The sequence below is a fragment of the Micropterus dolomieu genome, linkage group LG12, assembly GCF_021292245.1.
Source record: "Micropterus dolomieu isolate WLL.071019.BEF.003 ecotype Adirondacks linkage group LG12, ASM2129224v1, whole genome shotgun sequence".
Classification (NCBI taxonomy): Eukaryota; Metazoa; Chordata; class Actinopteri; order Centrarchiformes; family Centrarchidae; genus Micropterus; species Micropterus dolomieu.
This window is the reverse complement of record NC_060161.1, coordinates 4,311,341-4,324,848: the sequence shown is the minus strand read 5'-3', so window position 1 is coordinate 4,324,848 and position 13,508 is coordinate 4,311,341. Positions and strand designations below refer to the sequence as shown.

Genomic DNA, 13,508 nt, shown 5'->3' with positions numbered 1-13,508 from the left:
GTCTCAGACTTTGGAAAAACCCTGGTCTATACAATTATCTGAAATTAAAGTGAATACACTAACTTTCACCACAGGGGTGTAATATCAGAATTGTATTTGTGGAGGAGTTGAATCTCAATTAATAAGCTGTTTGAATGTTACAAATGCTCTATAAACTATCTGTAGGCGGACTACACATTACACTTTACCCCAAATTATTACCTAAAAAAAGTCTGTAGTCCTGTTTCCCTCCCTTTTCTCTCTCTCCCTCTTTCTCTGCCTACATGAAGCTGACTGTGGAAATGTTGTCATCATTCATACTGATGGACTGCTGATATCATTGCTGTCCATTCTGCAGCAACACACAGAGGCCAAAAGCTTCTCTATGATCCCTTTCCTCATGAACACATACAGGACTGAGTCTGCAAGAGGACTGAACTTAAGAAACATGAAAGACACGCTGGTGAGGGTATGACTACGGTTTACTTGTAGGTCCCAAATGATTCTGGGCAGGAACAGCAGAGTGTAAATAAACAGCACCAGAACCAAAATTCCCACAATTAGTCGTTTTTCATCAGAGGGGACTGAGGTGGAAGCAGACAGGGCTTTGAGGGTCCCAACCAGGAAGAATATTAACAGTGGGAAGGGAAGGAGGAAGTGGATGGCAAAGATAAATTTCACGACCCAATAATCAATCTTGAAATAAAAAAGGACGGCATAGACAAGAGAAAGGACCCAGACCAGGACACAGACCACCACAGAGATCTTGACGGTTCGTCTGAAGCGGTACCACAGCGGGTGGGCGATGACCAAATACCTGTAATACAAGATGGACACAAAGTCTTTGAGGAGCTTCAGAGTTATAAACTAATATAATGTTCAGACACAGAAGGAGCTCCACACATACTGGATAGACAGACAGATACCTTTCCAGGGCGATGCAGACCATGAAGCCAATACTGGCAAACAGAGCAGAGAAGTAAATATATAAGAAGATGTTATATATCTTCTTATCCTCAGGTTTTGCCACCTCAACGATCATGTAGCAGAACTGAAGGAGGTCAGAAATTAGAAGGTTGATGACGTAGATGGGAGCAACATGATCACTTCTCACCTGCAGGAAAACATTGGTAAAAGTCAACAAGCAGTTGGAAACATGTTGTGAAGTCCACCTCCTCCCAAATCTGTCATCTTGCTCTGCCCAGCAGCTGCAGTCAGAGCCATTTCTGACTTTTTCATCCAACAGAAATCTCAGATGTGACCCACTGGCCAATCACTGCAGTAACAAGACTAAGGGCCAGATTTCCTGCAGCTTCTGCAGCAGTTTTTCAGCCACAGAAATGAAGCGTTCTGGCTCAAACACATGAGCTGGATTTATTAAACAGACACACCAGACTGGAGTCACAGTTTGAGGCTCATGTTTGTGTTTGCAAGGTGAGCCTCTCTCCTCATTGTAAATGCATTTGAGGGAGGATCAAATAATAAGGAGACATGTTAACAGAGGTTATGTTTTTACTGGATTTACTGAGGTCACACAATTTTTCCACCTGTCAGATTGCAGAGAAACATAATAATAAAGGTGCATTAAATATAGGCTTATGTTTAACAACAGTTATTATAAACCTCTGTTCCATTCATGCAGAGAGAAAGAAAGACAATATTGTGTAAGAGTCAGGTAAAAATTAAATTATTAAAAAGCACAATTCATAAAATCAGGAAAACGGCAGAAACACTTGGGTGGGGGTGTGTGTGTGTGTGTGTGTGTGTGTGTGTGTGTGTGTGTGTGTGTGTGTGTGTGTGTGTGTGTGTGTGTGTGTGTGTGTGTGTGTGTGGTAATTCAGTCATCAACCAAATAACTGGACAAATTAACATTTATGACCTGATAATGGCGCTAAATTAAAAGTCAGGGAAGTTTTCACGATTCCACTTCTGGGCTCCATGAATGTCTGGAGCAATTTTTATGGCAATCCATCAAAAAGTTGTTAAAATACAAAACAAATGTTTACAAAATTTCACAATTTCCTTGATTGTTTTTCTAATAAAAAAACACCATGAGCCCAAATAATACTGTACAAACTACTCTTACATTTGTCTTGAGTTGTAACTTCACTAGCAAGGACCACACAATCACCAGATACGATTAAATGATTTATTAATGATCGAACCAGAAAGATGTACGAGGCTTGCTGTTGCTGAATAGACATTCGAAAGCGTTGTGGAGAAGCTGCGATAGAGAAATCCGCTGTAGCACCCGGGCATGACAGACCCCCCAAAAGCTTCCAGTTATGTGGGAGAGCATTGGTTGATCTGGGATCTATGAGATCTGAGCGAATATGACGATGGTATGCTTGGGAAGACCAGCAGTGCATTTATGTATCAGGTGCTTGGGAATGACGTTGCAGGAGGCTGGAATGGTAGCTCTGATCCCGAAGGAGTGACCGGGGTAATGGATGAGCGAAATGCTTGGCAAGAGAGTACTTGGCAGAAGTGGTGGTGGAACCAGAATTGAATGGCCACAGGACTGGACTCGATATGACAAAGTTGTGCTCTGGGATTCCCAGAGTTGCAAGTAGTTCACAAGGGTCTTGAAAGTGTTCAGAGGTGATTGGACTGGAAAAAGACGATTTGATTTGATTTATTGGATTTGGTTGCTTTAAGATCACAGTGTTGTTGTTGGGAAATGAGTCTGAATTGCAGGTATGACGCCAAAGGTCAAAGCAAAGGGAAGAAGCAGTTAAGTGAAACCAAAGAGATCAAGTGTGAACGTAGATTCTGAAATTTGAGACAATTCAAGGATGCTGTTGTTGCGGATACAGACGAACAGTGAGTCTGCTGGGAGAGGAAGGCAGAGTTGGTCTTGAGATGGCTCTTGACATTGAAGACCTAAGAAGTAAGGTTATCTGATAATGGTTAGAGGCCGGGCACACAGGTTAGACGTTTGGAAAGGATGGAACTTTGATGGATTGCTTTTTATAGCCATCATGGATTGGGTGTAGCTGATGAAATGAGACGTAGTGACGAGATTGAATGGTTGGATTGTTACGTTGTACTTGTTGTGATGGTGGATGAAGCTCTTCAAGCTGGCCTGTAATGTAAGAGAGGGCTATGCTGTTTCAGGGACCAACCATCTTTCCCTATAGAACCCCCAAAAACCTGCAAAACTAGCACTGTACAATTAGTATTGTGGGGTGACACGGTTGTTCGTGGTAGAAGAAGTTGATCCCGACCCGGTTGCGAGGATTGAGTTGAATATGTGGGGCGATGGGGAATTGGAGATCAGAAGGCTGACTTGGTTTCAGGAAAGAAGACTGGAGTTGGATATAGAAATAACTTGGTGCTGCAGTGGCTGTGGATGAAAGCTGTGTTCCAGTGCCAAAGGGTACAGCTGACATAAGCTGCTGGACTAGTAAGCTGAGAAGCTGAAGAATCCTTGACTAGAGTGAGCTGCAGTGGTTGCTGGATGTGGGCTGCAGGAGGGTTTTGGCATCCCAGTGCCTAATGCCCCATGGTTGTGGTTGCTGGAAGTGGACTGCTGGGAGTGCTAGTATTGCATTCCCAGCAGAGCAAGAGCAAGCTCCCGCAGTTGCGAAACCTTGCCTGGCAGCTAGAATTTGTCAGCGTTCATTGTGTCAATGGCGGCCTATGAGGAAGTACTGCCATGCCCTAAAGCTGGGTGTGTGATGACGTGTGTGGAAGTGACTGATAGCTTGAAACAAGAATGCTAACGATCTGACACAGTCAGCGATGGCTGGAAGTGTAAAGCAGGGGGCTCTGGCATCCCGGTGCCGAAAGCCCCTTCTCGTTCATGACTATTCACTTGAAACGACGTACGCTCAACCTTCTGACGTAGTCAGATTAGCAATGACTTGGAGTGAGCAGTGGAGGGTTCTGGCATCCCAGTGTCAGAAGTCCCATTTAGTCTGAATTTACTTTAGTTTAAGACGACTCTTGGCTCGAAACACTTTTTCACTCAAACATCATTTGAAAAGACTGTTTTCGAAACGACTTTAGCTCGAGATGGCTTGAGCTCTAAATGACTTCAGCTTGAACGGCGACTTTTAGCTTGGAACAACTTGTTCGAAAGACTTTGTTTGAGATGAATTTTCACTCGAAATGTCTATACCAAAGGGGTTAGCATGTATGTTGCCAGCATCAGTTATATCTGAACTGGAGAATATTCTTTATTAAAACACGAGCAAGGAACAGCACAAAGTTCTCATTCTTCATATCTGTTTCCGACGACAACTTCAGACGGTTCTGTGTAACGGACAGTGGGCAGCGGGCATCCCGGTGCCAAAGCCCCTGCTGAAGCCAGCTCAGCGAAAAGACTTCAGCGTGAAACAGCTGTTTGCTCGAAACAATTTTGGTTCAAAATGGATGTTAGCTTGATGTTTGCTCAAAAATGACTGTTAGCTAGAACCAAATTTAGCGAAACGGACGTTAGCCCAAGGCAACGACAGGACCGATACTGTGCCAGTGGTGGTATATCACAACTTAAAATTATTTCAGGTAAGTATTAAGATTAATACCAATGGACATTACATTATGATAAGCTATCTGCTATTGAAATCAGTGTGAACAGATGAACTCTCTCTCTATCACTGCTGGTCACACAGCTACGACAATAATAAACATAGGCCAATAATGTGTGACAGTGAGGCTACAAAATAAATAGGATGTGAACTGTATTTTATTAACTTCTGCAATCAACATTTCCATAACTTATTAACCATAAATAGGCTAAAACAAATACTTTGATACGATTTGATTAAAAATACTTTCGCAAAGGATTTTCCATGAACATCAGTGGACCAGTAGTAGGCCTTGTATGCAATATTGGAGCATATTAGGCCCACTTACTTTTATAAATGATTTCTAGTCAGAAGTACTACTGGTGCAGCACTGAGTAGCTGTTTGTCTTTCAAACTGCTACAGTAAAACTATGAACAGAAAAAGCTCACTACTAATGACCTCCACAGACCACCTGTTCTTGCTGAGAAATTGCTAATAAACTTGACTAATTGTAAAGGGTGGTGTGAATACAGACTGTGGCTAAAATATGTGTCATTGTTTGCAGTAATACCATCCAAAACAACGAAACCACACAAATAATCCATCTACAAACATTTCTAAATTTAATTCAACACCATTTTTATGATTGGTCGGTAAATATTTGTGCATTTATTTTTTCAGCCTATTGTTAATTCTATAGTATTGAAGGAGGCAATTGACCCTTCATTAAGCCCCGCCCTCTTTTGTAACTGTTGCTGTCTGACAAATTGTCGGCGCTGCCACAGTCTATTACTACACTCCCCAGAGAAATATTGTCAGATTTGTTGGGAAAAGAGATCTCAGAACAAAGCAGACAGTTTTGCAGTTGCATTATACATTTGAAGGTTATAATCAGGCTGTCAAACTGACTCAAACGGACATGAAACAAATGAAAGATAGAAGCTAAAGCCTACCGATCACAAGGTACAAGTGAACCAACGCATCTCCGGACAGTTGAGACAAAAAGACAATGATATTAAGAATTGACACTTCCTGTAAGGCTGGGTAGGCCTCTGTTCACTATTACAGTCAATAAAAAGCAGAACAGTAGGACTTTATTATGTTACATTCAGTAGGAAGTTAGCTAGCGTTAGCTAACTAATATTACTTTAGGAACGATCCACAGCTGACATTTTTCTGGATTTGTTTTAGGTTTTGGAAAGAGAATAAATTGTACTTCTCCTTTCAACCTCTCTGGGTAGCGACTGTAACTATTACAAGTTTCTCAGGAACAGCGTTTAATCATATCTTAGCTAGAAAACGACTCTTTTTGCATCAGAGTCAATGGAGCGCAGCCATGACAGTGGCTGACCTCAGTTAGAGTGAGACCTATACTGCGCTGTGATTGGCCAGCTGTGTATTCGGGGTGTGGCTTAGCGAAGGGTCAATTCTATAGATTGGTTAAGGATAAGTTATTTAAATTCTTAGCATAGGCACTATATTTTAAAAACTAAATGTCTTTTAAATAGCTGAATTAACGTTGATGTTGAAAACAAATCATACCATAATGTAGGCCTGTGCTTCATTTACATTGTAACAATATTTCTTAACAAATAGGCAACATATGAAATCCATCATGATCTATCAAAAAATATGTGTTTTATTAAATCATTACACTGCCTCAGCGTGCTGTCACATGTCTGACAGGCCACCGTCCACCACACATTACATTTATGCATTTAGCTGACGTTTTTATCCAAAGCGACTTACAATTGCTATTTACGTCAGTCGCACGCCTTTGGAGCAATTAGGGGTTAAGTGTCTTGCTCAGGGACACAATGGATTTGAACCCGTGTCTCTCACACCAAAGGCATGTGTCTTATTGTCCATTGTGCCATCACCACCCCACACACAACACTGGCAGACAAATTGTGCAGTTTCACTCGATACTCGTCAAGTAGTCTGTTTGATTTCTCCAACTCTCGTTACTTTTGCATCTGCTTCCGTTTCAGAGGGGACGCGGGGGATTTCTGGAGCTGTCGCCGCTGTTGTTTCAACTTGACTCCTTGCCAAGAAACCCGTCCTGACCTGACTCCGATTGGCCCTGAACCTGACGGTATTAATCGATCCAACAATGGCAGCGGATATTGCCCAATCAGAGGTAGAAAAGGAGAAGTATTCACAGAATACTATTTGCATGCTATGCTGCATTAAAGACAACTCAGAAATACGGGACAAACTGCGTCCCGTATTGATTCGGGGACGCACTATATAGTCCTCAAATACAGGACGATTCCGTATTTTAAAAGGACGGGCGGCAACCCTGACTTGAAACGACTGTTAGCCGGATGTCTAAAGTTGTAACTAAATGTACATTTTAACTATGGAGTATACCATTCCTGTAAGTCCCCAGGGGACCTAGCCCCCAAACCAGATCCTTGACGGACAGACAGACTGTAGGACAGAAACACGACACAGAAAGGAAATAAATAACTCTCAGTCAGAATGTACATACCATAGAATAAAGAGCATAGATGGCCACGAGGGTCAGAGGAAGGCCGATAACAATGATTATGTATGTCACCACATTCATGATGAAATTAAGTTTGTTGTTATAGTCATTGAGCTCATCGGTGATGTTGCTGTGGTTAAAGTCCATTCTTCAGAGTGAAACCTGTTTGACAGATCAGGTTATTAAAGGGAGCAGGTTTTTAATATCTACCTAACATTGTTCAGTGACATCACTAAAGCTGTGAGGTGAAGTTCACACAAACACAGTGTCCCTATAGTTTACCCACAATCATATCAAATCACAAACTGCTGTCTGTTCACTTTAATATATTCATATAAATATTCATGCATATCTATCTTCATGACTGTGTGCAGTTCTTGTCATCTCTACATAAGAGAAAAATAATCTTTATAATAAACTTTACCTTTGAAAGCTTTGAGACCCCACCTGAATGAGTTTCCTACTGCAAAGTCTGATGTGGTGTCCTCTGCATCTTAACAGTCTACAGTAAATATAGTAAGTGATAAGAAGTAGGTTCCTGTTGACTACACTTCCTCTTCAAAAGACGTGAGAAAGGCACAAATATGCTTTATTCTGTTCTGTGGTCATGACATGGCTGCCTGCCGTCAACTCAGCTGAAAGTTTAGATGAGCTGCTTTGAGTGTCAAACTCTTCCTGTAGGCTTAAAATGGAAGATGTACGCTGCTTGTCCTCAAAACCATTAAATGCCTTTCTCAGTGAGCAGTAAAATCCACTCACTGTTACTTGGGTTTTTAATGTTTCAAAATCTGTGAATCACATTCTTACAAATAAGCTGGTACTGTCAAATCCTGTTTTTTTCATGCCAACATCAAATTTAAGGAATGCGAGAACAAATTAAATTCAATGTGATTTGTCTAAGACAGTATGTACTTTACAGCTATCGTCCAAAGCTCTCTGCATTTTTTATTTTGATGATAGTTTTGGACTTCTTGCTTTGTTATTCCAAAATCGCTTCAGTTTTATTTGTATAGCGCCAATTCCAAACAAAAGTTATCTCATTGCACTTTTCATATCGTCTATACCCTACTCTGTGTGTTATTAACAGAGACCCAACACTTCCCACCATGAGCAAACACTTTGTGACAGAGGCAAGGTAACCTCACACAGAACTGTGGCTCAGGCCCGCCACTCGTTGTGACTTTATGGGTTTTCTGTTTCCCAAGTGGTTCTCTGTATGTGTTTGTATGTGCTTCTGCAAGTGGGCGTGGCTTTCTACTCTGACACCTGGGCTCTCCATACCTGATTGCAATCACCTCATCAAGTCCTCAGCTCTAGTAATTCTGGGCCCTGTTTCAGAAAGGGGGATAAGTGAAAAGTCTGAGTTTGTTAAGAGGGAAGCTCTGGGCTTCCTGTTTCTGAGACCGAGATCAGATAAACAGTAACTCGGGCAAGTGATGTTGTGAACTTGACCTCTGAAGAGGTTTACTTTGCTAAACTCTCTGACTCCTCCCCTCCTCTGGAGCCTGAAGCAGCTGTCTAACACAGGTTTCATTTCCTTATTCATACAGTCGACATTAAAGCACACAAAGCAATCATATTTCTAGTGCCACAGGAATTATAGGCTACTGATCAGAGCACTGACAGCACAGCAGGAAGAAGCTCTGACATGTCGTGTCCTTTGTGAACGATGTAGTTGACTTATTCAAAGATTTTTACGTCTATAGAAAGACATTTGTTGTTCCTGGGAGATTATTTGTGTGAATGTTACCATTTCTTTGCACCTTCAATAACCTACCTAAACAACATTCTGCATGGGTATTGCACAGGTGGGCCTTAGGCTGGCCACAATAAAAGGCCATGTTCCCACTGGATTCCTTCAGCTTTTGTGCTGCCTGGAATTTCCGTCCATTCTCCTAACACTTTAATAAACTACCCAAAGTGCAACAATACTTCGACCTCTTCCTTCGACTAGACTCACACCCAAACCCCACAAACTACTTTCTGTACAACCCAAGACCAGCCAGTTACATTTGCCCTCCAAGACACTCACATCACAGAAGGGTCTTTTCTAGCTTCCCTGAAGAGATGGCTCACCTGCCCTGAGTCTGGACTCCCCTGGATCCCTCCTGCCTAACCTGCCACCTTCCATTGTCCTCTTTCCTCCATCCGTTCATCAACAACCCTGATCTCTCCCTTCAACCCTCTATCCCTCACCTTTTCACTCCCTCATTCATCACCCTTATCTCTTCATCCCTCCATCCGGACCCTTAATCCATTACGGTACATCATCTCGGCTCTTCTCCATTTGTATGATACAATAAAATATTCTAAATCATTATCTCTAGTGGCGTAGTCTTTGGCGTAGATCTGAGGAGACACAGTGCTCTTAATTAAAGATAATGAAAGCCTAATAGTTATCCCCAAAGTTGGGCTCAGGTAACCCAAAGAGAAGTTGGACTTTGGATACCGTCCTCTGAAAAAGATCACTCTGCCACAGTGAGATTTTCTGTCCTCTGCGTCCAAACATTCTGCAGTACTGTGGCGCTTCCATGTGTGAATGTGTGTAACTGTGTGAATGTCAACAGCGTGCAGAAGTAAAAATTGCTCTTTGTAAAACTACTGAGGTTTGAACACACTTATCGTTAAGTTTTACAAAAAACCCATCTGCCAAATGAATGTAATGTAGCAGCTAAATAAAGGTAGAATAACATTTCTAAATGAGCTTCATGCAGTTTTTGGGTTTTGCTCTGGTTGTGCTGGGAAAAGATTTGAAGCTTCTGGGCACTGAACTCAGCCGGCACAGTGACATCTGGTGGTTCACAGAAAATATAGCAGCAGTCCAAGCTGCAGCCCAAACACTAAAACATCTCACTTGCATCATGCTGTTTTAATCCTAGTGCTCAAAAGTCTAGGAAGGATATTTATTTTTTATTATCTATAAAATTGTCTCAGAATTACTGCACTAATATTATTTTACTTTGAAAAATACAGTACAGATAAGTGTTTGGATTGAGAGTGCGGTCACCACCACAAAGACTTTTTAACACTGATTAAGAGAGAGGGGGAGAATGAAATTACATATGTGAGCTCTGAATGGAGTTAAAATCATTCAAGACTGTATTAATTTTCTATTATCATGTATGAATGAATGAATGCTTGTTATTGTTGGATCTCAACTAATGGGTTAAAGTTTGCAAAGCGGAACACTTTATCATTTCTGCCCCAAATTTTCTAAAAAAGTCTGAAAACTTTAAGAGTTGTGAGAAAACCTCATTTGGTCAGAAAGTGCAGGATGCCTCCCTGGTAACAGCAGGTTGGGCTTTATGTTCATATAGACAATAGAGATTTGTCAACCAGCAGAGATTTTGTTGAACCTTCATTTGTCAGCTTTTAATTCACTGAGTTGGTCAAAGACAAACATTCACAGTTTGGACTACAAACTGATTTTATTGGATTTCCAGAAAATGTACAATTTCATATAAACTGTAGTATATCTTCCTGCAGGTTTTCTGGCTCTGGAGCTGTGGAGTCTGGATCTGTGGCTGCGGGTCACCTGCTGCCCCCGTGTTCCTGCTCGACACCCTCTGCTACAACGACTATTGTTACTAGTCCTATTATTATTATTGTTATTATAATCATTAACATTACGACTGTTACCATTAACACTACTATAAATATCTGTACCATTTTTCATTTAGTCTATAGCAGCATAAATTTTACTGTCCGTACCTCTGTGTATATTGTGTAGGCTGCCTTCCATCCCGCTCTCTCTCTCTCTCTCGCTCTCTCTCCCTCTCTCTCTCTCTCCCTCCTTCACCCCAACCGGTCGAGGCAGATGGCCGCCCACCCTGAGCGATGGTTCTGCTCGAGGTTTCTGCCTCTTAAAAGGAAGTTTTTCCTTGCCTCTGTCGCCTAGTGCTGCTCTTGGTGGGAATGGTTGGGCTTCTGTAAATAGCATCATAGAGTACGGTCTAGACCTGCTCTTTTATGAAAAGCGCTGTGAGATAACTGTTGTTGTGATTTGGCGCTATATAAATAAAATTGAATTGAATATCTATCATTTCTATTGGCTTCCTGTTTCCTCCCCTTTCTCTCTCTCCCCCTCTTTCTCTGCCTACATGAAGCTGACTGTGGAAATGTTGTCATCATTCATACTGATGGACTGCTGATATCATTGCTGTCCATTCTGCAGCAACACACAGAGGCCAAAAGCTTGTCTATGAACCTCTTCCTCATGAAGACATACAGGAACAAGTCTGCAAGAGGACTGAATCTAAGCAACATTTGCGACAGGTTGAAGAGGTTCTCGTCATAGTCCAGGTACAGAATGATTCTGGGTAGGAACAGCAGCGTGTAAATAAGCAGCACCAGAACCAAAACTCCCACAATTCTTCGTTTTTCATCAGACGGGACAGAGATGGAAGCAGACAGGGCTTTGAGGGTCCCAACCAGGAAGAATATTAACAGCGGGAAGGGAAGGAGGAAGAGGACGGCGAAGACTGTGTAAATGACCCCATCAGCATCATACAAATAGTAAGGAACGGCACAGACGAGAGAAAGGACCCAGACCGCGACACAGATCACCACAGAGGACTTGATGGTTCGTCTGAAGCGGTACCACAGCGGGTGGGCGATGACCAAATACCTGTAATACAAGATGGACACAAAGTCTTTGAGGAGCTTCAGAGTTATAAACTAATATAATGTTCAGACACAGAAGGAGCTCCACACATACTGGATAGACAGACAGATACCTTTCCAGGGCGATGCAGACCATGAAGTAAACACTGGCAATCAGAGCAGAGAGGTGAATATATAAAAATATGTTATACATCTTCCTATCCTCAGGTTTTGCCACGTCAACGATCATGCAGCAGAGCTGGATGAGGTCAGCAATGAGAAGGTTGATGACGTAGATGGGAGCAACATGATCACTTCTCACCTGCCGGAAAACATTGGTAAAAGTCAACAAGCAGTTGGAAACATGTTGTGAACACTTGCTCAGTGTGTGTGAGGTCATTAACCAAATAACTGGAGCCAATCCCAGCTTACATCGGGCGAAAGGCGTGGTACACCCTGGACAGGTCGCCAGTCCAACCCAGGGACTTTAACAAAAATGCATGAGTTAAATTAAGTAAAATCTTTTTTTCAGTCCCTTTTTCCTCAACAAAATAAATATACAGATTTAAAATATTAAGTGCTTATTCAATCGTATCATTCAGCATTAGCTACTTCCCTCTATGTTGACTAAATTGTGCATCTCAATGGCAAATAACTGACAAGCAACTATAGCATAGGGGGAGGGTGGGGCTGTGCTCTTTCTGAAGTCCACGACTATCTCCACGGTCTTCAGAGCGTTGAGCTACAGACTGTTCTGGCTGCACCAGGTCACCAGATGGTCGATCTCCCACCTGTAGGCAGACTCATCCCCACCTGAGATGAGCCCAATGAGGGTGGTGTCATCTGCAAACTTCAGGAGCTTGACAGACTGGTGACTGGAGGTGCAGCTGTTGGTGTACAGGGAGAAGAGAAGGGGGGAAAGAACGCAGCCTTGAGGGGAACCGGAGCTGATTGTCCTGGAGTCAGAGACATGTTTTCCCAGCTTCACGTGCTGCTTCCTGTCCGTCAGGAAGTCTGTGATCCACCTGCAGGTGGAGTCAGGCACGTTCAGCTGAGAGAGCTTGTCCTGCAGCAGGGCCGGTATGATGGTGTTAAAAGCAGACCTGAAGTCTACAAACAGGATCCTGGCGTAGTTTACTGGGGTGTCCAGGTGCTGGAGGATGTAGTGAAGGGCCATGTTTACTGCATCATCTACAGACCTGTTGGCTCTGTAGGCGAACTGCAGGGGGTCCTGGAGAGGGTCTGTGATGGATTTAAAGTGGGACAACACAAGGTGCTCCAAAGACTGGTTCAACTCATAGGGGGGCTTTAGGTTTGTAATTGGTGATCTGTCTGAAGCCTCTCCAATCAGAAGCAGAGTCGTTTCTTTTAGAATTGGTGTTGTAGTCTCTCTGGGTACAGAGTATCAGTAAACTCATCCAGATTGTTGGTGGCAGTCCTGACAACATCCCAGTCAGTGCAGTCCAAACACGCCTGAAGGTCCTCCACAGCTTCACTGGTCCACTTCTTTGATGTCCTCACTGCAGGTTTACAGAGCTTTAGTTTCTGTCTGTATACAGGAATCAGGTGGACCATGACATGGTCAGAGTGACCCAGTTCAGCGTGGGGGACGGCGTGATAGGCACTGCTAACTGTAGTGTAGCAGCGGTCCAAAGTGTTCTCCTCTCATTTTATAAAGTGTCTGTATTTGGGGAGTTCTTGGCTGAGATTTCCCCTGTTAAAATCACCAAGAATGATAACATCATTACACCAGCCACAGTTACTGTAGAAACAGACATCCACCTTTTGTTTTGCTGTGGAAGTCTGTGTCTCCCAGAGGGAAAGACGTGTTTAACCAAAGAGAAGTCGTAGACAGTTGATGATCCCTCCTGTAAAGGCTGTGTAGGTGCACAGAGTCTAAATGCATTTAAGCATTTATCTGGAT

At 42.6% G+C, this 13,508-nt stretch overlaps 1 protein-coding gene and 1 pseudogene across 1 annotated transcript; both read right to left on the bottom strand.

Annotated features, from left to right (window-relative positions):
* Nucleotides 1–240: 240 nt before the first annotated feature.
* Nucleotides 241–9,198, bottom strand: LOC123980694 (ovarian cancer G-protein coupled receptor 1-like). The gene is made up of 3 exons (XM_046065211.1): nt 9,179–9,198; nt 906–1,244; nt 241–796 (listed from the first exon to the last, which is right to left on the bottom strand). The coding sequence occupies exons 1-3, from the start codon at nt 9,196–9,198 to the stop codon at nt 295–297; spliced, it is 861 nt and encodes a 286-aa protein (XP_045921167.1). The 3' UTR covers nt 241–294.
* Nucleotides 9,199–10,987: 1,789 nt separating this feature from the next.
* Nucleotides 10,988–13,508, bottom strand: part of LOC123980752 — a 7,809-nt pseudogene continuing 5,288 nt past the window's right edge.

Bases quoted from the DNA above. Each gene is read 5' to 3' on its own strand.
- LOC123980694 (XM_046065211.1), bottom strand. From the start codon at position 9,198: ATGAATGAGGGAGTGAAAAG. The intron at 1,245-9,178 runs GTGAGGGATAGA...GTGATTGGCCAG, and splicing joins ATGAATGAGGGAGTGAAAAG to TGGGTCACATCTGAGATTTC. The intron at 797-905 runs GTATCTGTCTGT...CTTGTATTACAG, and splicing joins GTCTGCATCGCCCTGGAAAG to GTATTTGGTCATCGCCCACC.